The sequence below is a fragment of the Odontomachus brunneus genome, unplaced genomic scaffold (genome assembly GCF_010583005.1).
Source record: "Odontomachus brunneus isolate Ranch 3 - 2012 unplaced genomic scaffold, Obru_v1 Obru_scaffold_203, whole genome shotgun sequence".
Taxonomy (NCBI): Eukaryota; Metazoa; Arthropoda; class Insecta; order Hymenoptera; family Formicidae; genus Odontomachus; species Odontomachus brunneus.
The window spans coordinates 318,824-345,227 of NW_022639653.1; the positions used below are offsets into that span (position 1 = coordinate 318,824).

Genomic DNA, 26,404 nt, shown 5'->3' on the forward strand with positions numbered 1-26,404 from the left:
ACTCGATTTCTATCATCCGGGAATACCCGGTGGCGGCCATATGGCGACTCGGACAACTTGGATATTAGTCATTCTCTCGCGGTTTTTATTTAGGGAGGGTATATTTCCATATTTCTCGCGTGTCTCGATATTGCGCCGTATACAGTCGCGTAAAGAGAACAAGTCGGTTATGCAAATATCAGTAGGAAAATATTTTTGCGCTTGTTCTCGAATAAGAGATCACACGAATTTCTACCGACATTGTTCTTCGGGAAATGAAAAATCGAGGAAATGTAATTCCGTGGAAGAAAACTTCGTGTGTTCGTGTCGTGGGAACGATTTTGACATCAGTCACTCCTGCGACCAGAGGATTCATCTTTTTCCAAATATTTTAGAAGTCTTTGTTAAGACTGCGAATTTACAATTTACGCATACATTCGGCCGTTAATACACATACTTGTCCGCAGTACAACTTCACTCTCGCGAGAGCGTTTTGCAAATATAATTCCCCGGGAAAGTAAAGTTCAGACAAAAATCAGATATGGATTTTGTCAAGATCTGATCAGATATAATCAGATATAACGTTATATATGATTCAGATCTGTCCATATATAATTGTATATATGATTATATATGGACAGATCTGAATCATATATAACGTTACATCTGATTATATCTAATCAGATCTTGACAAAATCCATATCTGGCTTTTGTCTGGACTTTTTTTTTCCCGGGTCCACCGCGAAGACGAGAGAACATTGTCCAGATCGGCGAAGCTTTCGCCCCGAGACGACCAGGTTAGTGATTATTTATTGTTAAAGTATTTTTTATATATATGTGTGTTCTTATTTGTTCCCAAACTGCGCGTTCTAGATGCGGAGAACGAGCGGAACGCCTGTTTCGCGAGCAGCTCGCGAACTTGGCACGGCAGGAGCACGTACGTCGTGCCAAAAATAGCGTCGGCGTGGCGGTTAAGCCGTTAGAGGAGCGAACGTTTTTGCGTCGCGACGCCGCCGCCGCCGTCGTCGCGCTGTCCGGGGAAACCCGTCGAGGACGCAACGCCACGACGCGGCATGACGTTGCACGCTGCTCCGTCGACAGAGAACGAAAAGTCGAATGTTTACTATTCTCGGCTACAAAAAGAAATCTCGACAGAATGCAACAGGCTGTAACTTCCGCGGGAATAACCTTAACGAGACGATGCCGAAGGCACTTTACACGGCTCGAAGTCTTTAGTTTGCGGAGATTTTTTTCAATAATGTTTATTTGTTTTTTAAGACGTTACACGAATATGTAAATGGGGCTGCGACAACTACCAGCATTCTTAAGTCGCGATACTGTCTTGTCAATTTGTACTGCGAGAACGAAAAATTATATGCAAATATGCAGCGTTTATATCATTTGAAAGTACGAATTTTTTCCTTTAATTTGTATGTACGCGGAGCGATTTTCTTCACTGGATTGTTCAATGTTAAAGCTTGGAACATTAATTGTTCAATTAGATCATCTGAGAATTAGACGACTGTCATTTTTCATTAAAATGCGATATAACTTGGTAGAAAACAGCAAAAATATCATACGTTTGACACATCTAAATTAGACTTCGTTGTAAAATGTTTTTGGCAGCGTTCAATTATCATTTTCCAAAATTACGGTTTGTAGAGTTTTGCATGTTTTTCACAATCGAATAATAGTGTGTTTTACTACACTGAGTCGTCTTACTTGAAGAACGAAATGTAAATTTGATTTATTATTTAGTCGTATTATATCAAATATCGTATTATCTAAAATACTCGTAAAGGAAAGTGGCGGCTCGTAGCAGACATCTTGGAACTAATTTTCTTGGCAGTCAAGACTCAAATCATTTTTAGCCAAGACTCAAACCATTTTTAGCTAAGACTTAAACCTCTTTTGGCAATAAGTTTCGTCTTTGCTCCTACAAATGGCGCCAAGTACACCTTTAGCTCGCTAAAATAAGGTACTTTTCTTGGACATCGCGCTTCTTTAGACCCGTTATTAGATCCATTATTTCTCTCTCGCGACGTTCAAATTAATTTTAAAAGTCTCCGCTACGAGCCTCCACTTTCTTTAATGAGAAATCGATGTGATATAACTAAACGATGGAATCAGACATTATGTTTTCAAGTAATGCAAATCAACGACAAGTCAGACGAAACTTTATTTTAAAATTATAGTAAACGATAATAATTAACCCATTTAATTAACCGATCTATTTATATAGAGATATTTATATAAATATATATGTCATAAATATTTATCTACGAATAATTAAGAATATACGTAAAAAATGATTTTAATAAAAATGGAAAACAGCTAGTGGAACGAAATCCAAAAACTCTCGACTCACTATTCGGATAAACTAACCTCACTCTTCTATTTTTCAAAATTTACACATTTCTGCTACTCAAACACTTTCAAAGGATATAAACGCTACTTGCGTGCAATTGTTCGCTTACGGTTCCACTTGACAAGCCTTGTTAAAAATTTTGGCATTTGTTGACAGAGCTCTATTTATAGTCGCGGATGATATCTTAAGGAATTAAACAGATCTTATTCTTCGGCAAATTCTTGACAACGTATGCTTGAAGCCTGAAAATGCTTCTCGGACCATCTCATTCCTGTTACTTTTGCGAAAGTGCGCGTGTCTGTATCGCAAAATATGCAGTTTGTAAATCGCACGAAAATCACAACGACCACATCTGATCCGCAGCCAGGAGAGCAAAACACGTCGCGATTTACCCTTGCACGACTACCTGCTCGCCATCATTCACGTGACTTACATAATATGCTAAAAATATGAAAGTAGTAATAAGCCGAGCAAACGCGCACGAAACCGCGAGTCAGTCTTATTGTCGCGTGTCGAAGTGGCAAGTCGGCGATGGGCGAAAGCCATTAAAGCCGGAGGTGAGTTGTGCGAGATCGCGACTTTTAGGGTGCAACGTCAGTCCTTGATCCAAAACCATGTCGACTATCTAGGTAGAACACAAAATCATTTTGAGTCTGTGACCTCAGGGATTCGGCGATGCTCGACAGTTCTCAATAATATTTAGTTTATTCACTTTAACATTTTTGGATCCCAAACATAGCACAGGCCTGTTTAAAATGTTGGATAGAAAATGATAGAAAATTTGTCTATCATATTTTACTCACATATTTCACAATATGATTAAACTGCATAGATATTTGATGTCAAGATGATATTTTGACATCAATGGCATGAAATTGTCATGAAAATGGTATCGTTTGACGTCAAAATGATATCATTTTTATATCATTTGACGTCATTTTGACTTTTATATGACTTTGTGTTCTACCTGGGTAATAATTCGCCAAATAATTCACGAATAACCTGTACTCGGGCGCGACATAGTCGCTCTTGGATGGATAACTATCGGAGCCACACAAGGAGCATACATATATATCAATCGTTACGTATGAGCATAATTTTCTCGAGGCGATAAATAAACGCAGTTCATTTGCGTTTGCGTTCGACAAACGATCGTATTTTTCGCAGACGAACCGATAAGGCGCGTGCAGTATTTTTATTGTTTTTCTTGTATCTCTTGTATTGGTTCGTTAAAACAAAAAACGATAAGGTCGCGGGGAAAAGGAATTCAATATCTATTTGATGTCACGAGCGAGTTTGTTTAACAAGTTTGACCGTTGGAAGTTCATAGTACAGAGTCTGTGACCTCAGGGATTCGGCGATGCTCGACAGTTCTCAATAATATTTAGTTTATTCACTTTAACATTTTTGGATCCCAAACATAGCACAGGTCTGTTTAAAATGTTGGATAGAAAATGATAGAAATTTGTCTATCATATTTTACTCACATATTTCACAACTCATTTACGAAATTTCGTAAGTGAATTCATATATCATGCATATATTCTGATTATACCAACTTTCATATTCAACATGATGGAAAAGAGTAGTATCATAAAATATGATTAAACTGCATAGATATTCTTTTCATTTTTATCTAACCATTTTGTAACCATCATTATAAGTAGAATTGTTATGAAAGAATATTTTAAGTAGTTTGTAAGTATTATAAAATAATAATAAATATATAATGTGATATACACACAAAAATAATAATAAATACATAATGCGATATTTACTATGATTCAGAAATATCAATTTATTATACAAACATCACTATTCAAGATGATTGAAAAGAATAGTATCATAAAATATGATTAAAATATATAGAAAGTCTATGTTGTACGGTTTCGGTGTATAAAAAGTTGTATAAGTCAATATAGGAATTCTATCCATTTCAATCTTATCTAATTATTTTCTATCAAATATTTTAAGTAGGGAGATTTCCACAGGATATCTTAAAGATATTTTGAGAACGCTCCTAGGACATCCTCTGGAGATCTTATCTTATGTTGTTTGGAATAGTTCAACCTGGTCTGTTTCGGTGTATCTTTCTTTCGTGTTCCTTTCCCAGATAGCACAAAGGATTAAAAAAGAATTCAATCGTATGTCACTAATTCTAAATTCCATTGTCAGATACAAAAAGAATTCTTCAAAGTTCAGTTCAGTAAAAAGAATACTTTTTGCATCTAAAATGAACTCAGAATTGGTTATATACGACTGAATTCTTTTTGAATTCTCTGTATTATCTGGGTTGTTATCGTGCAAAGTGCCTCCCTCTGTAACGTCGACAATTTAAACGGGAAAAATTATTTCATGGGAAGATTGTGCACGGTACTCGAGCTTCTCGCACAAGTGAACGTATCGAACATTTTGACGAGCGTAACACACGCGATGCGCATTCAAAAGAAAATGAGCGAGCCAGGTAAGAACGGAAAATCACGATGACGTAAGAACGACAAGAGTTAGATTATAACAGCCCACTTGTCAATCATAACTCGATAATTTTCTCGTTATTTCTCGACGTCATCATGTTTCTTTGTTCTCTCTGGGGAATCGTCGAGCGTTTAAACTGTGCGATCAGCTGAACGACTGAACGTTCTATCGGAATTTAATCGGAATGAGCGAAAAAAAGATTCGTGCCGAGAGTCGTTGGTTATCGACGATCTTCGTGGCGTCATCCCGACAGAGATAAAGTCCATAAGACAAACACGCGCCTGCGTCTGGGAGACGACAGTTCTGTGACGGTCCAATATCGCGAGACTCGCACCGCAGCTTCCGCAGTCGCAGAAGGTCGCCCGTTGGTGTGGAGAGTCGTGAGTCCGACAACGATTCAGTTTGCCTGAATAATTCAACTTGTATGTTTGCGCATTCGGAACGCGACGTGCGCGTTTGAGGGAGCTGGTTACACGGCAACTTTGGTCGAGTCTTTTAATTCATTGATGGATCCATCGCATGATGCGCAAATGCAATGGATCCATCGATGAATTAAAAAACTCTCCTTTTGTCAAGTCATTCTTGCCCGGGTCTGTTCAGCGTCCCCGTTGCTTTGTGACAGAAGAGTGCTTTGAGACACCGAGGTGCTATGCACATTCATAAAGACGCGCCAGCATTTTTCTCTTACGATTAACGACATCGTCGGCGGTCCCCAGGTGGCGCGATCATTGGAGATCGAACTCCACTCTGCCGCAGTGGCGGTTCGATGGCGAATTTGCACTTTCTCCCTCTCCCTTGGTCTGCTCTTTTCAGCTGCACTGCTGAACTGGTGCAATAAGTTAGAGTGAGAAGAAATATACTTGTCTCACTTTGACTTATTGCACCAGCAGTGCAGCTGAAAAGAACAGACCACCTGCCTTCTCGCGACCGTTCTCACGCGGCCGTCGCAACGTCCGCGCCTGGTGACGTCGTGAGAGAGAGGGAAAGAGAGAGAGAGAGAGAAAGTGTGCGCGCGATTCCCGCGCCCTGATTCCCAAAATCGATCGAGAGCGATCGAACGCGAGTAGCACGAAGCGGTAAAAACGACAATCCAGGCGTGTTCGTAAACAGCAGGTGGCTAGGTGCAAGGCAGATTGTCAGGTGCTCAGTGACTAGAGAGAGAGAAAGAGAGACAAACGAACAGTGCCATCTCCAGAAGTGAGACAGACAGGCGACAGTGGTATCATCGTCAGCAAGGCGACAGCGAAGCGGATAAACGAGGAGGGTGAACGCTGATCATGTCGCACACGCGTCTGCGAAGCGCCGCGATCGCCGGCGGCTGGTCGTCGAGGACGTCGACGGCGGCGGCGAGGCAGACCGTAGGCCGCGACGGAGGTGGCGGCGGCAGCGGGGTGTTGATCGGCCGAGGAGTAGGGACAGCAGCGGCGGATAGGCGCGCCGTTGGCAGGCCGGCAGCGTCCCGCTCACCGATGCTATTGCAGCCGCTTATTCCCTGTCGCGGCATGGCTGGTGCCGGGTCCGGCAAGGTCCTCACCGGGGACAATGTGTACGAGAACCTGCGCAAGATGGAGTACGCGGTGCGGGGGCCGCTGCTCCTCAGGGCGATCGAGATCGAGAAGGAGCTGCAAAAGGTAAGGTAAGCCTCGGGAAAGGGCGCAAGGTCGGGGTGCGCGATAAAGTAGGCGAGGGGCTGGGTGGACGACGCGGCCGGTGTCAAACGCGAGGTTGCTATGGTGAAATGCCAAGTGTGGACGGTCACGGGGAAGGGTGGAGAGAGAGAGAGAGAGAGAGGTGATCGACGGGAGGACGGAAAGAGGAAAGTAATTACTAATTGAGCTGACTGGCCACTATTGTATTGGCTTGATTGAAAAAAGGGAAGTAAAATTTAACAACAGGTCGTCTCTCTCGCGCTCGCTAGAAGGCTTGTGCTGACGAGAAGAAGGAGAGACCAACTGTTCGCGATCGTTCGATATGGTATAGAACCGCGTTTTCGCTGTGATTCCCTGCGCTATCGATGTTTTATTTGTCTTGTATGTATTTTCAGACGTGAAAAGACGGTCGCGAATCGTGAACGGAGAACGATCGAGACGATCGGACAGAGAAGGAGAGAAAAAGTATTAGTACGCGATTGTGGTTTATCTCGCTTTTAAAATATTCCCAACATTACGTCAGCCTGTGGCTGTGAGATTAGAGCGGCACTAATATATTCCAGTTTCCAAGTTACATTTATGAAAAAAACGTAGAACACTGCAATTTCTTGGAGAAGTCGTAAGGTATCCGATGAAAAATTTTTCATGCAAAATTATGTATATAATTATAATTATATATATAATTATGTATAATTATATATATAATTATGTATATAATTATACATAATTATGTATAATTATATATAATCATATAAGATTATATATAATTGTACACAATTATGTATAACAATATATAATTACACATAAATCTATGCATAATTATGTAAAATTATATATGAATTTATATATATAATTATACATAATTATGTATAATTACATATATAAGTAGAATGTATGAACATGAATGGACAAATTTGATACATAATAATATATAGTTATGTATAATTATATATAATTTTAAATAATTTCATATAATTATATATGAAAAATTTTTCATTGGGTAAAAGTACCAATTGCCAGATACATACTTAATCCTGTTTTGGTCTTTAAATACGAATATTTAAACTTTTAACATAGAATGTATATACTCATTACTTGTGTATATATTTTATGTTAAAAGCTTAAATATTTGTATTTAAAGACTAAAACAAAAAGAATGTCCAGGATTAGGTACTTGTCGAGACATTAGTGCTTTTACCTTATAAAATCAAGATTTAGGGTCGGTTGTTCCAACTTTTTGGTAAACTGATGATTAAAAATCATATATCTACTTTGTTTCCTTTTCAATTTAGACAAAGACACATATATGATTTAATATATAAATATATATATATTATATATTATAATATATATATATTTTATATATAAATTCATATATAATTTTACATAATTATGCATAGATTTATGTGTAATTATATATTGTTATACATAATTGTGTACAATTATATATAATCTTATATGATTATATATAATTATACATAATTATGTATAATTATATACATAATTATATATATAATTATACATAATTATATATATAATTATAATTATATACATAATTTTGCATGAAAAATTTTTCATCGGATACCTTACGACTTCTCCAAGAAATTGCAGTGTTCTACGTTTTTTTCATAAATGTAACTTGGAAACTGGAATATATTAGTGCCGATTTAATCATCAGTCAATTTACCAAGAAGTTGGAACAAGCGGGCCTCAATCAAGGTTCATCGATTATGCATATCTCGTGCCTGCTTGCTAGATCGATATTGATAGCCTAACTAGATGCAACTGGAATAGATTTACGACTGATTGCTAGATAAATATTCGATTGATTCGCGCGATAACTTCCCATGGTCACAATGAGTTATCGAGGGATAATAAATAATATGACGCGCGATAGCATATCGGCGTACAATAATATATATCGTGCAGGTCGCATAATTGCAATCGACGAAACCAGCTGCGCATTGCGAACGTCATCGACGTCCCGTCGATTTGCCCGCGTTCGAACAACGTAACTCGCGTCAATTGCCTCGCACCAACTCATCGTTCCATATTAGCTGTTGCCGAACGCGCAACATCCCTTATCGCGTTATCATTACGTGCGCCGGAACAAAATGATATTTGCTAGAGCTGATAGAGATGAATCCACAGTCAACGGAATTAACGATAATTTCAAGTAGACTAAAATAGATAATGGATATTTTCCAGTTGCGTACACTGTGTTACATAAAATCATTTTATTAGTTGCATATTATCTTGCAAGATATTTTAGATAATATGTGACCAATAAACTGGTTTTGTGTACTAATGTGTCAAGATGTGTTAAGCAATTGGAAAAGATCCACAGACGCTAAAGCATTTCTGTGTTGTTGATACAACGACTCTTCTGCCAAAGAGACGGTATCTCGTGCCGATCATTCGTCCCTCCCCGCCCATGCTAATTACGACTTGTGGCGATCGCAATTTTTTCCCGATCGCTACGGAGATATCTCGCTCGGCGGAAATGCATCGAGAAGAGTGTGTCGGGCGCTTGTGAGACACCCTGTATCTCGAAAACGTCGAAAGTTAGGCGTTAAAAATAGGAACGTCTGTTTGAGTAAGACCAACACCCGGTATTTGCTGGAGAAAAATGAAGATGTATTTTATTTCATCGCGATGTAATTGTGTGTACATTGCCACACTCGTCATTGGATACGCTTCTTTCAGCTTCGCACACAATTGCGTAACAGTCGATGATCCGAGTAGTTCCACTGTTTGAGAACTGCTTAATCTGCAGAGAGCAAAAGTACCTCTGGTGGCGTGCTTTGTCATTCTGGAAAATTATTCAGTTCGTAGTTGTATTTTCTCATTTAACTACTTAGATTTTATTCTTGAACTTGTATGCGAAGGATACCGAACAAATTAATGTAAAGCGCGAAGATAAAATTACGTGTTACTTTTAACTTCTGTTTCTTTGAATGAACTTTTATTTCTTCAATCCACAGTGGGCTAGCAAATCTCAAAAAGTGGCCAAAAGTTTATTCCGGAGATGAGATCAGACAAATGTTTTATCGTCATCTAGATAAATTAAGCTAGTTATTTTCCAAGTTTCATTTAATTTGATCGACTGGTTTTCATTTGGCAACAAAGTTCAAAGTTAAACTTTGAATATTATATATCGTACCAGTAATTTAACGTTTACAATATTTTATTAGTATTGCAGTAAATAAGAATTTGCTTCTCATTCATCGTTATACTTAGATAAATCATTATAATAATAATCATTATTATAATAACGTGCAGAATGAAAAAATACGAAACATATAAAATGGCGGAAAAATTATACGCATATGTTTCTGAATATTTACCGCAATGTCATTCTTTGGAACAAAAATTGCGTGAAGTTGCGCTGCGTATCTTTACGTTTGAGATATCGTAGGGTTCGTTTATGTGTTTTATAAAATTAGCTGCCACCATTCATAATTTATGAGGATCTTCGCGAAATACTGCGTACACGCTTCATGTCTATGCACAATGAATCAGCAGATCTAAAAAAAATAACTAAAGACTAAAAGAAGTGCTCCCATCGCCGTGAAATTTCGTACTGTAAGTTTTCGGGATCGCTGAGTTCGAATCCAAACTTAGGATTTAGAAATTCAAAATGGTGGGCGGAAATGTTAAAAATATTCCAATCGTTGTACAACTTGATACTGGTAAATTTTCGGGGTCGCTGAATTCGAATCTGAACACAGAATTTAGAAATTCAAACTGTCGGGCAGAAATGCTAAAAATGCTTTGATTGTTATGAAAATTGGTTTTGGTAGATATTCGGGGTCGCTACATTCGAAATCCAATTCAAAACTAAAACATTCAAACTAGCAAACTCTTTTGGTCTTTTGCCATGTTGGACCTACTATTTTGGAATTCTGGAATTTTGAATTTGAATTCATATTCAGTGACTTCAAGAACTCCCAACTACCGAGTTTTACCCAAATGAAGTCACTACGGGAAAAAAGTTTAGATAAAAGCCAGATATGGATTTTGTCAAGATCTGGCTATTATTTGGCTATATAGATTTTGTCTTGATCAAATATAATCAGATATAATTCAGATATGATTCAGATCTGTCTATATATCTACTATTATATATGATTATATATGGAGAGATTTGAATCATAGCTGAATTATATTTAATTATATCTGACCTTGACAAAATTATTAGATCTTGACAAAATCCATATCTGGTTTTTATCTGAACTTTTTTTTCCCGGGTACCCAAGTAAAACAACATTATCTTCCAAACAAAGTATTCCATTTTACTATACAAAGTTAGGTCAGGATAACTTTATTTTCGGTAAAAAAAATTAGGTTTCTGTTTACTAAAAAGGTTATCTAATGTCCGCCCGAAAGATGACTTGTAATATCCAAAAAGATATTATGTAGATATAAATGTATCAAATTGGTATATGGATACAAATTAAATATATACCAAGTGATAACTGTAAGATGCGTAAATGAACTAACTATTAACCAACTGTAAATTGTTATTTAATCGATATATTTAATCATATTAATGGAGACGAATTACTGACATTGACTTGTTTTCTTATACGTTCCAAAAGTTAACTTCAAGAACGTTAACCAATAAGCAATCTGTTCTACTTGGATATTTGCATTCGGTCCACCATATTGCATCCGCCACCTTAAATCTTAAAAATATGTTATCAGGTTCGAATTCAGCGACCCCAAAAATCCTCGAGTTTCATCCAAATCAAGTTGCTTTTCGCATTTTGGCCCGTCATATTGAATCCGCCATTTTGAATTTCGAAATTTTTCTCTCTAAAAAAAGGCATATAAGAGATTTAATTGTTGCCGCTTTTTCGCGATGTTAATTGGTTCTCTCGCTTAGCTCACTTCATGTGAGCTGCGGCTTGCTTCGTGTCATTTGTGCCTGTCAAATTACCAAGCAAATAGCTGTCATCGCGTTGGTTAGCTCACGAAAAAAAAATACAGAAGAGATATGTTTTTCCCTGTCTTTCCCTGTCTCTCCTGCCTCTCCTGTCTCTCCCTGTCTCTCCACGTCTCTCCTTGTCTCTCCCCGTCTCTCCCTGTCTCTCCTTGTCTCTCCCTGTCTCTCCTTGTCTCTCCCTGTCTCTCCCTGCCTCTTCCTGTCTCTCCCTGTCTCTCCCTGCCTTTCACTATCTTTTCCTGTCTCTTCTTATAATTATTAATTAATTAAAGTATATTTTAATTTAATTTAATTTTTATTTTATTATTTTACAGTTATTATTGTTTTTTTATTAGCTATATGGCGCGCATGTATTGTTCTAGTGACATAAAAAATAGAATGAGCGATGCCGAAAAGTTTATATAAGTGTAATGATGTTATATATGTTCACATATTTCATAAGATATTAATTTTGGCCAGTTTTATACGATATTTTATAAGATATTAATTTTGGCCAGTCTCCTGGTCCACTGTGCAATCATGAGATCAATTAATATGTAAAAAGTGAAACGCTGTGTGTGCGAAATTGCATGTACGCGCGAGCGGATGTGATGTACTATTAGATTGGCCGAATTTGCGCAATGAATTAGCGCGAACACGCGAGCTCGTTATTCCCACCTCTATTTAGTGTCGTTGCGTTTCACGTGCGTTTTGTTTGACACGCGAATATCGCATCATTAAATCTTAATTATTCCTGTTGGCAGGGCGTCAAGAAACCCTTCAAAGAAGTGATCAAAGCCAATGTGGGAGATGCTCACGCGATGGGTCAGCAGCCTATCACGTTCTTGCGGCAAGTACTGACGCTGACGGTTTCCCCGAACCTCTTGACCGATCCGAGTTATCCGGAGGACGCCAAGGAGCGCGCGAGAACGGTCCTTCACGGTTGCAAAGGCGGCAGCGTGGGCTCGTATTCGGAGTCCGCCGGCATCGAGTGCATTCGCAAGCACGTCGCACAGTATATTCAGGATCGTGACGGCATCTCCTGCGACTATCACAATATCATCCTATCGAACGGAGCTTCCGACGGCATCAAGGTACGCGAATTTAACGTCTCGTTCTTCTCCTCATTGTCCGATATTCAGATTATGTGTTGGAAATTCCACCATTTTGGATTAACCAAATTTTTTCCCGTATAAGAATTGCGAATTGAAAATCGGAATGTAATCTATTGAAACCAAGAGAACCGAGATTAATAATAAATAATAGTGATTCGAATTTTAATCTCCAATTTTCTGCACAAATTTTAACTTCTAGTCCCTAATGTGGGCTTAATCGCGTGTTCGCGAGTGATCGTCTTGTTCTGTTTCTCTTTGAGGATAAGTAAAGAAAAGGCATGGAACGAAATAATCACTCATAGAGGCGAGTTAAACTACTCTACTGAAAGAATATCTTGTCCGACTCTCACGTTAAACTGCCGTTTTCTCCTTTGCAGTCATTCCTGAAGTTGTTCAACGAGAAGATCAATGGCAAACCGTCCGGTGTGCTGATCCCGATTCCGCAGTATCCTTTGTACTCCGCAACGCTCGCGGAATTCGGCCTCGCTCAGATTGGCTACTACCTCAACGAGGACAACAAGTGGTCCCTGGACATAGATGAGCTGGACCGAGCCCTGAAAGAATGCAAAGAAAAATGCAATCCTAGAGTGCTGGTGGTGATAAACCCCGGTAATCCGACTGGGCAGGTATTAACGCGCTCCAATATCGAGAACATTATTCGCTTCGCCCACAAGAATCATCTCTTCTTGCTCGCTGATGAAGTCTACCAGGATAATATATACGACAAAGACAGTGCATTCCATTCCGTCAAGAAGGTGATGACGGAAATGGGTGAGCCGTACTCGAAGATGGAGCTCGCGTCATTCATGTCTATCTCGAAAGGTACGTGACGACAATTTGAATCAGCGCGTGGATCTCATTGTAAAGCAAGGAGTCCTTAATCGAAACATTGTACGTTATATAGTATAGTATTTATTACCATTCAGCTATTGCCAAGAAGGGGACTTGGTTTACATTATATAAATCTTATCACCATCCACACATCCATATATTCATCCACTCCTTATATACTACGCCTTTTCCCGTTCCCTCTCCCTCGCTTAAACCTACTTTTATCCTACTATCACATTATTTACAGCCACAATAACCTCCTCTCTCCCCTTTTTCTCCTCTTTCTACCTTTAACCCCTTGTCTCATTATTCTTACTCTTTTCTTTCACTTTCTATCCTATCTCTACCATTTTTTCTTTTAACTTTTTCTCTTTCTTTCCACATCTTTTTTGGAATTTTACCTTTCACTTCATCTAATTCCTCATTCCATATCCTTTCTTTTCCTCCCTTTCCTTTCCCATCTAATTCCTTATCTAATTCCTCAAACCATTCCCTCCTTACCACATTGTACGTTATATAATGTAATGAGAAAATAAAACTTCGCGATCAAACTAAAATCGTTAATTCGGAAATTCAATTGAAACATTGATCGTTGAATAATTTCGAACTTCTATATGGTATTACGTTAATGTTAAGCTAAAGAAGATGTTGAAAAAAATCATTGTAATTTTAAATTTCATCGCTGAAATGTTTCCTTTACAGGCTACATGGGCGAGTGCGGTATCCGCGGTGGTTACGCCGAGATCATCAACATGGATCCGCAAGTAATGGCGGTCTTGCTGAAATCGATCTCCGCGATGCTGTGCCCCACCGTTCTCGGTCAGGTCGTGATGGACGTTGTGGTAAATCCGCCGCGACCGAACGAACCGTCGTATAAACAATTCCAAGAGGAAAAAGCCAAAACGCTGCGATCTCTCGCGGAGAGATCGCAACTTGTCGTTGACACGCTCAATAGTATTCCCGGATATAAAGTGAGTTACCTTTGAACTGGACTCAATAAAGCGTCCAACTACATCGAGTTTCACGATGCTGATATTTTTCAGGCGAACCCGGCGATGGGCGCGATGTACGTTTTTCCTCGCTTCGAAATACCCGCGAAAGCGATTGAGGCGGCGAAAGCAAAGGGCCAAGAGCCAGATATTTTCTATGCGTTCAAGCTATTGGAAACCACCGGAATCTGTGTAATCGCCGGCTCGGGTTTCGGCCAGAAACCGGGCACATATCACTTCAGAACCACTATCCTGCCGCAGAAGGACAAAATCAAAACGATGCTCGAGAGTTTGAAGCAGTTCCACCTCAAGTTCCTCGAGGAGTACAGTTAAATCAAATATTCGACGAAAAAAACGTGGATTGGAGGCATACGACAATGCGCTGTATGGGTATCCATGTGAGGACCAGTCTCTTATTCGAACATCACGAATGTGCAATATTTTTATTACGATCAAATACCCAAAGTTGAAGATCGTCACTTGGCGTACGCTACTTGTTATTGAATTGTATAGAAAGTATAATCAGGTTCTCTGACGTTATATGTATAAAATGTAAATCATCAGGCGACGTGTACGAATATGTGTAAATATCTCTAGTGTGTTGTTATCGTTATGCCAACGAGGGTTAATGAATATCGCGGTGGACGACCGTCAATAAAAAGAACAAAGCAAACATCACTTAGTTTCAGATTTACCGAGTGTCTTCAGCAACTCTGCAATAGCGAAAGCAATTTGTTTCTTGTAATACATACATGCTTATCACTAAGCCGCTATTTACAACATCTACAACTGTTCGAAACGATCAAAGATCAGCAGCGAGCCTTTCTATCTCGTCAACGAAGAACTGCATGTCAGCTTCAGTCAATCCCGAGTTCTGCAACACGAGCCTGAAGAAGTTTGGCATTTCTCTGAGCGGCTGATACGTCATCAGCATTGTTCCAGCGCGTACCATGCGTTCCTTGATCATCGGCGCAATCTGCAACCGTTTCATCGACTTGTTTAATGATCGAACATAGTCGAGCTTACTTCACTAGACACTTGAATATTTCAATCTTTAGATCCTTAACACGTTGCCTAATTCACATTGATTGACATAGACAATACGACATAAACAAACAACATGTCGTCATGACCGACATGTTGATTGTTTGATTTCAAGATACTATTTACGACTAAGAAAGTTACCTTGTGCATCGCTTGGTCCAGCTGTGGGCCTGTCAAGTTTCTCATCGACGGTGGAACATACCGGAAGCAGACGTTGGTGCACTCAGGCTCGGCGAGCAAGTGCCAGCCTTCGCGTTTTCTCACGAGATCCGTGAAGTAGCGCGACAGTGCGAACACACGATCCACGTGCGCCTCGAGTCCACGGGTGCCCTTCGCCTTCCACATGTACCAGAACTTAACCACGTCCGCCCGCCGACCGCACTGCACGTGTCGGTCTCCATAGTCATAGGACGCGTCGTAAAACTTATCGTTCTGGAAGAGATAGCTCGCGCCGCAACCGTGCGCTGACTGCAACAAGCCTGTGCAGAGTCGAATCTCGTTAATTAAAATACTATACAGACTAGAGACTAGAAACTACACAAATTTATATAAGCACAGTAATATAATAGAATTATATGCAATATTATTTTCTTTTGTTCGCCTTTCTGCACCGAAATCTGTTATCGAAAGTCGAACATTGCCTTATTCCAAACAATTCCGCGAGTTTCTTTCGTGTTTGCAATATTTCGTTATTGAAATTCGTAAAGAATATAATGTAAAACATGAGGATTATCCGTTGCTACTTTGACATATTTAATAAGAGATGCAACTAATTGAAATATATTATTAACTATAGTTAACCTTCGTGACGCAGTAACAAGGTGGAGCACTGCTGAGGTGCGGCGAGCAGCTTGTGAGGATTCCAGGTAATCGAGTCGGCGAGCTCAACGCCGTCCAAGAGATGACGATACGTCCTGGAGACGAGAGCACCTCCGCCCCAGGCAGCGTCCACGTGGAACCACAAGCTATACTTTCTGCAGACCTCGGCGATGTCCTTGAGCGGATCGAATGCGCCCATCACGGTGGTACCTGCCGTGCTGGATACCATCAACGGCGCGGCACCCTCCCCGATGGCACGGGCGATCTGCGCCTGCAGATCAGTCACTAACATTTTGCCCTTGGAATCAACCTTGACCATGTATACGTTGTCATAGCCGATACCCAGAAACGCGGCAAGCTTCTTCACGGAATAATGCGCGTCCTCCGATGTGAAGATCACCAACCGCGGCATCTGCGACAGTCCGGTTTGCTTCAGGTTGGGATACCTAGTCGAACAGATACATACATTAACATTTTACATATTAATTTTTCCTTGCAGAATCAACGAACAATTACTTATGATAGCGCGCCAAGTTAATGGCGTATCCGTTCGCCATAGAGCCACCCGGACAGAAAAGTCCCTCGCCGCTCTGCCAACCGATAATGTGGCGCATCTCCCGCAGTACGTCCTCTTCCATCAGAGAAAAGACCGGAGACACCTCGTAGGTGTAGACGGACGGGTTGAGAGCGTCGGTCAGCCATTGACCCAGCAACCCGTACGGGTCCAAACTGGAAAACAGCTGATTGACGAAATGCGGATGGCCCGTCTTCACGCTGTACTTGATGACATTGCGCGTCAGCGTCAACAACTCGTCGTGGCTGATTCCTTCGGCCGACAACGAGAGGTCAACAACAGATCGCAGGTCCGAGGGATTCACCCATTTTACCACGCGCTCCTCGCCGGAAGTAGACTGTGCGCAGACAAAACATTAATTAGCAAGGTGATTCAACACGTTCTCGCTCATGAAAACCGCTGAGGAAAACCGATGTGAGTATTTCTACGAATTAGTAATTCGATTAAGAGCCCCGAGTGTACCAGGATGACGAAATCAAATTGTCTGTATCTGACTCAAAGAATTATCTCGTGCACGACAGCGTTTTCTCGCTAGCGGTTTCTTTTTCCTTTTGTTTCTTTTGATTGAATATCTATAATTTGCAGCTATTTGCATAATAATGAGATCGATACTAGCAGTTTTGTTGCCGCGTCATTCGTAACATGATAGTACGAACACTACTTGACCGATACTTAGTACTATTACTAACACTACTTCACCGATACACCACAAGCGACATAATTACGCCGCATTCGTGATGAATGGAATTGATATTAGCATAAAAATGTGGTTGTGTGCTAAGACGCAAAAGGTATTCTTGATTCGAATAATTTACGCAATAATGGGAATCCTAACACCGTTAGTTACCCGCGATAGTAAAACCCAGCAGTGTTAGGTGTGTGTCTGTGCACACACACATATATATATATATGCACCATGCGTTTTTACGAGAGAACACATTTGTCGAGGACTTTTTATCCTAGATTACTCTCCATATTCTCCTTTACATTCTCTGTTACGAAATCGAGGATCTCTCCCTTTCTCTCCCCTCCCTCTTTCTCGGCGTAGTATCGCATTTGACATTAACGTAACAATGCGTAAATTCAAGGCTAGTTATCAGTTTGTGTGCAAAGTGGGTATTCATACGTACCATTCCTTTTTTGGAATAATCTTGCAAAGTTGTACCAGAAAAAAAAATATTAATTTTATCTTATTATATAGGGTGAGTTATCTAACGCTAAAATATCTCTGTTGTTTTATGAAAATTTGTGCAAGGAATTGTATAATTGGTTGACCACAATATTTATTCTTTTCGACATTGGAAGAAATGACTCACTCTATTAATATCTTTTCTTAAAGAATATTCCCAGATAAGATATGTAACAAAATGTTGCATAAGACGTTTTTTAGATATCTTTTCGACATCTTTTAGACATGCATGTTATCCGGGTTTTTATTTGTAATATAACAAAATAACGAACTGAACTCTTTATTTGATATTTTTTCTTTCTAGAGTTATTTCAAGAGGACTGACGGTGATGATTGTGCAAATACTTTCTTTGTCTATTTATCCGCGAGTGTCCACAATTGCGGGAATAATCTGGTTAAAGACTACCGACTCACTTGGAAAACCGCCTGCTGCAACACGAGCTCGAAGAAGTCCCTGAACAGCTTCTCGTGGATGTCCCGACGAGGCACACTACGGAAGTTCCGCTTCTCAGCTCCGTTGCGTTCCGGATCGCCGTCCACCATCGCCCCCGGAACGAGCGGAGACGCGGGATCCCGCGGTCCTCCGCTTAGCTTGTGCTGAGACGGCAAAGGACTCATTCTTCCGGACTCTATCCGCTCCAACGACTCGTTGAAGGTATCCTCGTTAGCGGGCATGGTTTGCGACGGTATGGACTTGCGACACCGACGACGGTTTCCTTTATACGTATTAATTCCCGCGGACCAAGGACGTCTCCCTCCAGTGCGCGCTTTTCCGCGTTTACGACGTGAACGACGATTCGATGATCGGGTTTCTCATATCTGCTTCTGGAAATACCCGGAAGAACTTCCGGGGATGGTTTTTTTCTTCGACTGTTATCGTCCAGGCGAGTCGCATACTTGGACATACTTTTTTGAGATTTTTAAAAAAAGGAAAAGGATTGATTTGTGTATGTGTATAAAAGATGAACTAGAAAACTAAACGCTAAATGCAGATAAAAGTGTGATAAATATCTGAGATTGAAAATCGATACGTATGATGCAAAAATTCGACATTTGTGTCGAATTACATACATTCGCAACTTTTTCCTCTTTATCAAGAACATACGTAAAAAAAATCTCAAGTGTGGGACAAATCCAAAATATTTGAAATATTTAAAATATTTATCAATAGATATTAAATATTTATCAATAGATATTAAAGCATGTGAAGCAATCTAAAATATTATAATATGATAAAATTGCTAGCAGTTTCTCCTACAAGACCTTTAAATTGTAAGAAGGAGAAATGTTTAAAATAAAGAGTTTCTTCAATTAAAATTCTTTAAAAAATTTATAGATATTTCTATAAACTTATACAGGATTTTGCAGAGAGAGCGTACATACACACACACACACACACACACACACACACACACACACACACACACACACACACACACACACACACACACACACACATATATATACATATATATATATATAATATATAAGATTTAAAATATATAAGTCATAATATATAAAATGTATAATAATATATGCTACACACCAAAAAAATATAATTTAATTGACTTTTCAGTTTAATAACCCTTGGTTAGAATCTATGCTTGTTTCATGGCAATAAATCATTGGGAAACAATTATGCAACAATCTCTCACGATCTCTTGCGACCATGACAGGGAAAAGTAGGATCGCGAAGAGCCTTCGAGTTAAGTGTTCCTCGTATCTCTCTCTCTTTTCATCCCGGATAGTACAGTATGTTGCATTCTTTGTAGCGTCAAACATACTGTCTCGTGAATACATTCTAACAAAGCTGTCACTTTTTATCAGGCTTTACAGCAAAGGCTACAAGATTCTCGCGACACGATTTTATCTGTCACGATACACCGTTTATAATCGAAGAATCTACTTTTAACGCTTGGATAAAATCATTCGTATTGAACTTCAGCTAGAAATCGTACTCGCGTTATATGTAAAACACAAGAAAAATTCGTTTTGCAACTGCAAAATACTGCGATAAAATCCTACATCTCCCGCCGCGCCGCAGCATCCGATAAAAAGTACTAACTTGGTAGAAACATTGTTACAGGAATAGATTAGACGCGCCGCGTGGAATATTCATAGAATGTCTCGCAGTAATATTAATACTTTCGCGTTTTTGTCAGAGGGCACGTCCTCGTTTCGCGCGTTGCGCTGCCAAGGCCATCCCCGATTCAATTATTAGTAAACTTGTAAAAGTCATATTAGTCCGGTAATGATATAGCAGAGATTTTATACCGTTGTCTCTCTCCTACTTACACCGGGAAAAAGAACATGAAACGAGGTTTTTGCTCGCGAGCACATGAAAACTGTTCGCATATTACGCATACTACGCTATTCTGTTCACATATTGCACGCGTATATAGAGCGTGCTGAAACTGCCGGATGTCGATGTCACCGTAGATTTTTTGGCCGATTTAATATTGAACTTTTTCTTCAACGAAATGTCAAGACGCAATTCAGAATATTTGAGTAATTAACGATTAAAACCAAGCCTCTTGTGCAAATTAATCGAGGAAGGAAATAGATGATAAACTCGATTCTTTTCAGTCGAATAAATTCGAAAAGTAAAGCTCAATAAAATTTCAATTTAAAAGTTGATTGAAGGATAGTATAATATTGAAAACTGCAGAGATGCGATCTTCCTGTGTATTCTGTTGTTGGCCAAAAAAATTGTAATCAAAACTATATCTGGTAGATTTAGAATATTCTATATATAAACTTGTTCGCTTTTCACTATACTTTTTGCGTTGTAATTATTTCTTTCTATATGAAAGAAAGGAAATATTAATATACATTTTACTTAAAATATAGCAAGTGCACAAAGTGAACAGACATTTAATCAATCACTGAGTGAACGCAAGGATAACTCTGCATCCACGTGAAAGATACAAATAAGGAAGGTTTAATGTAGTGTTAATTAAGCGGATAATACCAGAAGCATCGAATTTCCCCTTAGATTAGCAGCGCATTAGAAGGAAAATCCACTTTCTGTTGGGGCAATCGGTGATGTCATTGTTTGACGTCAATGGCTGACGATAACTATTCATGTAGTCATTCGCGCAACGTCAAAATGTAGACTTGCCTGGTTTTGGAATAACGGTTTCGATTCCATTCTTCGATGTCAGGTTGTTACGGGAAAGATTCGAATTAGAAAACGAAATTACATAGTTATAAGATAATTTTTATAAATTAGTACAATTTATTTTTTATTATTTCATAAACAGCCTTTAGATCTTTGATGTCACTCCTAAGGTTCCTGGCCGCGGCCATCTTGACTTATGACATCAGAAAAGCGAGGAAATGCATGTCCAAAATTTTGAAAAGTATTTCGAAATAAAAAGACATTCAAAAAATGACATTTGCAGTCGATTAAGCACATTTCAGACACTTTCCTTTTGCTCTAAGAATCAATAAATAATCGTAAAATTAACGTGACAAAATAATGTAGGTTAGAAAGGCAGGTTGGATGACATATTAATTTAAAAAATAGGAAAAAGGCAATTCGAGTTCAAGCATAGGACTAATAATGCTATGTATCATATGGGTAAAACCTTCCTTTTGTTAGGAAATCGTGTAATATTTATTGAACATGAATAATCAATATAAATAATCAGACGCTTTTTAGAAATAATTTAACAAATATTGCTTATTCTTGCACTAATAAATTATCAGGATTAATTCGTGTGCATAAAGACAGGTTGCCTCTTGGTTCCCATAATAACGTTGTATATAGGTTGCAATGCAGTGGTTGTGAGGCGTCATATGTTGGTCAAACTAGTAGAAGACTCTCTACACATATTGCCGAACATGGGAGAATTCCTAGGAGTTCTACGGTGGAGTTAACGGCCATACAGGAACACCGTTTGAGGAAGAACCATGATTTCGATTGGGATCATGCCAAAGTTTTACATGAGGAACGTTTTTACTTGAAACGCCTGATTTCAGAAATGATTTTCATCAAATTTCAAAAGCATAGTCTTAACTCACAAAAGAACACTGAATATTTAGGCAGCAGCTACTGCGGCTTGTTATGAAAATAAATTTTTTTTTGGTTTCCTTCTCTTCCACGAGTCGTTGCCGCAATGTTACTGCTCGGTTATATAAATATGTAATTATTTGTAATTCTTAGACGTGGCGATGTTATCGTTGACAGGATCGTTTTTCTTTTAGCTGACCTCAACAAAGGTATTTTACATTTTCTGTTTTATTTATTTATTATATTTCAATTTTACTTACTTTTATTTTATTTTATGCTTTTTTATAGTTATGACGGCTACTTCTTAATATTTTAATCTGACTTAATATTATTTCGGTAACGGTCTTGTCAGCTTTAATATTGCGATTAACATTCATGTCATTTTAATCAGGTCTTTAATTAATTGTTAATGCGTTCGTATTGTAATCCTTGAGTTTTTATTATCACTAAAGAGGGTTCATGATTGAGCCGAAACGTTTGATTATTTATATTGATTATTCATGTTCAATAAATATTTCCTAACACAAGGAAGGTTTTACCCATATGGTACATAACACTACCCAGATAGCACAGAAGTTTCAAAAAGTTTTCTGAAGAAGAAATGTTTCTGAAACATTGCATCTTTCTGAGATCTTTCTGAAATCTTTTTGAAACTTCTGTGCTATCTGGGTATTAGTCCTGTGCTTGAACTCGAATTGCCCTTTTTCCTATTTTTTGATTGATATATTCGTTTGTGAATTCTTATTTCTTTCTCTAAACATATTAATTTTACGGTTATTATTTGATTGTTAGAGTTTTACTCTTAAAAAAAAGATGGAAGGAAACTAAAAAAAAGTGTCCATAGGGTAATTTAAATACCTAATCGCGTACGCGCGATTATAAGTGTATATATTTTTTTTAAATTTTGACCTTTGTAAATCTACTTTGAATTTTAAACATGTACATTTCCTCGTTTCTAATGTCTAAAATTAAGACAGCCGCGGCGAGTAGTCACGAAACTTAAAGTGGAACTTTATGAGAAAATTTCAAACCTTCTCTCACAATGGTTCTGTGGATTTTGCTTTAGTTCCGCTTGATTGCTACAAATTTTTCTCTCGTCGCGTCTCTCTGCAATAGTCGAGTGTTGCAGTACATATATCGATAAGCTGAGAATTGCCCTTCCTCAATTTGCAAAATTATATATATGATATACTTTGCATATATGATATGCTGATATGCTTTGCGGATAAAAGAAATTACATGCAAATTGGATGTGAGAAAATTATAAGATAATAATACATACAAGAACATAAAAGTTATCAACATGCGGAAATCTAGTAATTTAATATGAATGGGGCGTGATAAAAAAGACAAGGTAACCAATCAATATCTCATGTTACATATTCAATATTTTGATTACCTCTGGGAAAATGAATCGTTACTTCATTCTCGTCATTTTCTTCTGCACGATACATTCCAATAAGCAAGGAACATTAAATTAACGTTTTAGAAACATTGATTTCATGTGCATTGTTTGGACATTTTTTAATAATATCGCATTTATATTTTTCATATGTTATTTTGCGATATAATTTTTCTGAATGTTGTTTAAACGTTTTAAAAACATTACAAAAAATATATATATTTTAATTTAATATTTAATTTAATAAAATATATATATTTTAAATAATATATTTTTCAAATGTTACTTTAACATTTATTTGAGATCAATGCAACATCTTAAAAATATTTCTGACGATTAAAACGTTATGGCAACCCTATTTCAACATTATTGAAACTTCCAAATCGCGGTCAAAGTATGTTCATAATAATGTTCGATACAGTATTAAACATTACATATTTGACAATATTACAGGTTCTTGAATATCATTGTAATAACGTTATATTAATGATTTCTTGCTTACTGGGATACTAGTCCGCACACGCGAAAATGAACGGGACTCGACCGATTGTCCAATCGTGCTAAAAAAGCTATCAACATGGAAATTAATCCAGATAGCACAGAGAATTCAAGAAGAATTCAGTCGTATGTCACCAATTCTGAGTTTATTTTTAAATGTGAGAAGAAATTCTTTTCACTGAACTGAATTCTACAGAATTCTTTTTGCATCTGAAAATGAACTCAGAATTGATGACATACGACTGAATTCGTTTTGATTTTTTTTTTAATCATCTGTGCTATCTGGGAATTTTTCTCTTTCTCAATATATGCCAAGCCAGAAATGATTTGTTGATCGATGTCGAAACGATGTCGAATCGACATCGAAATCGTGAAATCGATGTCGATTCGACATCGTTTCGACATCGATTGACGAATTATTTCTGGCGGAATTCCCACAAAAACGTACGTCGAATTCACGTCGAATCCACGTAGAGTTCACGTGGAATCCACGAAATCACGTGGATTCCACGTGGATGTAACATGTATGTTTTTGTGGGGGTGGCTTCTCCCTCAATATCATTCAACGTTAAAAGATGTGTATTATGTTAATTTGGCAGTGCCATTCTCCGATTAATAGATGACCCTTGATGTAATGATGTGCATTCGAGTAAGATTTTTTCTGCCACCATTTACGCACACAGACCTATTCGTCTATCCGTACGATGGCAATCGTCACATGAATAGATAGAGTGATTGTGTGCGTAAGTGGAGGAAGGAAATGTTCCCTTGCTGGCGCTTGAATGCACATATCACCGCCTTGATATTCCTTAGAAATAAGTTCAAAGATATTTTCCAAAAAATCACAGATCACACGTCTGAACAATTCGAACGCGTCCTTAAGCCAATATCATACTATCGATTACTTACGACTTCGTCTGCGCGTTCGCGCTTGCGTTTATAATTGTCGCTTAACCAATCCAATAGCTAGCAGCTTCTTTTCGATTGGTCGAAAAACACGTAAAATACGTAAAGAAAACACGCTTGAAGATTTTCGTAAGACGAAAACACGTAAAATTTTTCTTAACTAAACCTCAACTATTACAGGTGCGCGCTACGCGCACGCTATTTAGCATCTTTATCATTACAATCTTATTATCCTTATCATTACAATGTGACCTTTTAAATTACCTTATAAAATTATCTTATTCTTATGGCTCCTGCACACAAGACGCGGTAATGCTTGCCGCGCGGCGCAAGTCTGCGCGACAGCCAATCAATATGCTGCTTTCCGTAATAACCTTCTAGCTCTTACGGAAAAACAACATATTGATTGGCTGTCGCGCAGACTTGCGCCGCGCGGCAAGCATTACCGCGTTTTGTGTGCAGAAGCCATAAGAATAAGGTAATTTTATAAGGTTGTTTAAAAGGTCATATTGTAATGATAAAGATGTTAAATAGCGCGCGCCTGTAATGTTTTAGTTGAGGAAAATTTTACGTGTTTTCGCTGTTCACGTGTTTTCGCTGTGTACAGAAGTTACCCTTGCTTGTCTAAAAGATATCTAAAAGATATCTTACGCAACATTTACATAAGACGTCTTTTAGATATCTTTTCGACATTTTTTAGATATGTTTACTGGCTAGCATCTGTACACAGGAACAGCGAAAACACGTAAAATTTTCCTCAACTAAAACATTACAGGCGCGCGCTATTTAGCATCTTTATCATTACAATATGACCTTTTAAACTACCTTATAAAATTACTTTATTCTTATGGCTCCTGCATACAAAACGCGGTAATGCTTGCCGCACGGCGGAAGTTTGCGCGACAGCCAATCAATATGTTGTTTTTCCGTAAGAGCTAGAAGGTTATTACGGAAAGCAGCATATTGATTGGCTGTCGCGTGAATTTCCGCCGCGCGGCAAGCATTACCGCGTCTTGTGTGCAGGAGCCATAAGAATAAGATAATTTTATAAGGTAATTTAAAAGGTCACAATGTAATGATAAAGATGCTGGGTATTACCCTTATTTTTGCCTAAATAATACGCTTCTCTTTTTGTTTGTCCTTTCGTTTTCCTCTTTTTCCTCCCCGATGAAAAATTTTTCATGCAAAATTATGTATGAAATTTGCCCATACATAATTATGTATAATTATATATAATCATATAAAATTATATATAATTATACACAATTATGTATAACAATATGTATAATTACATATAAATCTATGTGTAATTATGTAAAATTATATATAAATTTATATATATAATTATACATAGTTATGTATAATTACATATATAAGTAGAATGTATGAACATAAATGGACAAATTTGATACATAATAATATATAATTATGTATAATTATATATAATTTTATATAATTTTATATAATTATATATGAAAAATTTTTCATTGGGTTGTTACGTCCACGATAGATAACTATATAGGGAAATTTGAAAGTAGTGAAATCAGTGACTTACGTGGACGGTCAACAGAGTGATGGCTCCGCTTTTGGGTCACTCTGCTTTTCACCGAGTTTACCCTGGTCT

At 38.1% G+C, this 26,404-nt stretch overlaps 3 protein-coding genes and 1 long non-coding RNA gene across 11 annotated transcripts in view; 3 read left to right on the forward strand and 1 right to left on the reverse strand.

Moving 5' to 3' along the window:
* The first annotated feature begins 682 nt into the window (after window positions 1–682).
* Window positions 683–1,379, forward strand: LOC116852112. The gene is made up of 2 exons (XR_004379691.1): window positions 683–776; window positions 853–1,379. It is a non-coding gene; the product is annotated as an uncharacterized LOC116852112 (long non-coding RNA).
* A 1,366-nt stretch (window positions 1,380–2,745) lies between these two features.
* LOC116852110 (alanine aminotransferase 1) lies at window positions 2,746–15,006 on the forward strand. 8 transcript variants are annotated; one of them, XM_032832132.1, is made up of 7 exons: window positions 5,189–5,244; window positions 5,423–5,466; window positions 5,933–6,453; window positions 12,163–12,492; window positions 12,891–13,335; window positions 14,047–14,315; window positions 14,388–15,006. In XM_032832132.1, the coding sequence occupies exons 3-7, from the start codon at window positions 6,100–6,102 to the stop codon at window positions 14,664–14,666; spliced, it is 1,677 nt and encodes a 558-aa protein (XP_032688023.1). In that variant the 5' UTR covers window positions 5,189–5,244; window positions 5,423–5,466; window positions 5,933–6,099; the 3' UTR covers window positions 14,667–15,006. The 8 variants fall into 8 exon arrangements, with proteins under 8 accessions (XP_032688020.1, XP_032688027.1, XP_032688021.1 ...); XM_032832129.1 differs by lacking the exons at window positions 5,189–5,244; window positions 5,423–5,466 and adding an exon at window positions 2,746–2,904; XM_032832136.1 differs by lacking the exons at window positions 5,189–5,244; window positions 5,423–5,466 and adding an exon at window positions 2,816–2,904 and having other exon boundaries at window positions 5,936–6,453.
* LOC116852111 (cysteine sulfinic acid decarboxylase) lies at window positions 14,750–23,993 on the reverse strand. The gene is made up of 7 exons (XM_032832137.1): window positions 23,879–23,993; window positions 23,374–23,415; window positions 18,374–18,803; window positions 16,713–17,107; window positions 16,179–16,642; window positions 15,519–15,856; window positions 14,750–15,309 (listed from the first exon to the last, which is right to left on the reverse strand). The coding sequence occupies exons 3-7, from the start codon at window positions 18,632–18,634 to the stop codon at window positions 15,136–15,138; spliced, it is 1,632 nt and encodes a 543-aa protein (XP_032688028.1). The 5' UTR covers window positions 18,635–18,803; window positions 23,374–23,415; window positions 23,879–23,993; the 3' UTR covers window positions 14,750–15,135.
* Window positions 21,994–26,404, forward strand: part of LOC116852109 (DNA-directed RNA polymerase, mitochondrial) — a 14,388-nt gene continuing 9,977 nt past the window's right edge. Inside the window, exon 1 of the mRNA XM_032832127.1 lies at window positions 21,994–22,183. The gene's annotated coding sequence lies outside the window, so the exon portion shown is untranslated. The remainder of the gene's footprint in view (window positions 22,184–26,404) is intronic.

Coding starts and splice junctions, on each gene's coding strand:
- LOC116852110 (XM_032832129.1), top strand. CDS start 6,100: ATGTCGCACACGCGTCTGCGAAGCGCCGCGATCGCCGGCGGCTGGTCG. Junction 13,336..14,046: donor ATTCATGTCTATCTCGAAAG/GTACGTGACGAC, acceptor TTTCCTTTACAG/GCTACATGGGCGAGTGCGGT. Junction 14,316..14,387: donor ATAGTATTCCCGGATATAAA/GTGAGTTACCTT, acceptor GATATTTTTCAG/GCGAACCCGGCGATGGGCGC.
- LOC116852111 (XM_032832137.1), bottom strand. CDS start 18,634: ATGCCCGCTAACGAGGATACCTTCAACGAGTCGTTGGAGCGGATAGAG. Junction 15,857..16,178: donor CTTGTTACTGCGTCACGAAG/GTTAACTATAGT, acceptor GACTCTGCACAG/GCTTGTTGCAGTCAGCGCAC. Junction 15,310..15,518: donor TGGACCAAGCGATGCACAAG/GTAACTTTCTTA, acceptor AAACGGTTGCAG/ATTGCGCCGATGATCAAGGA.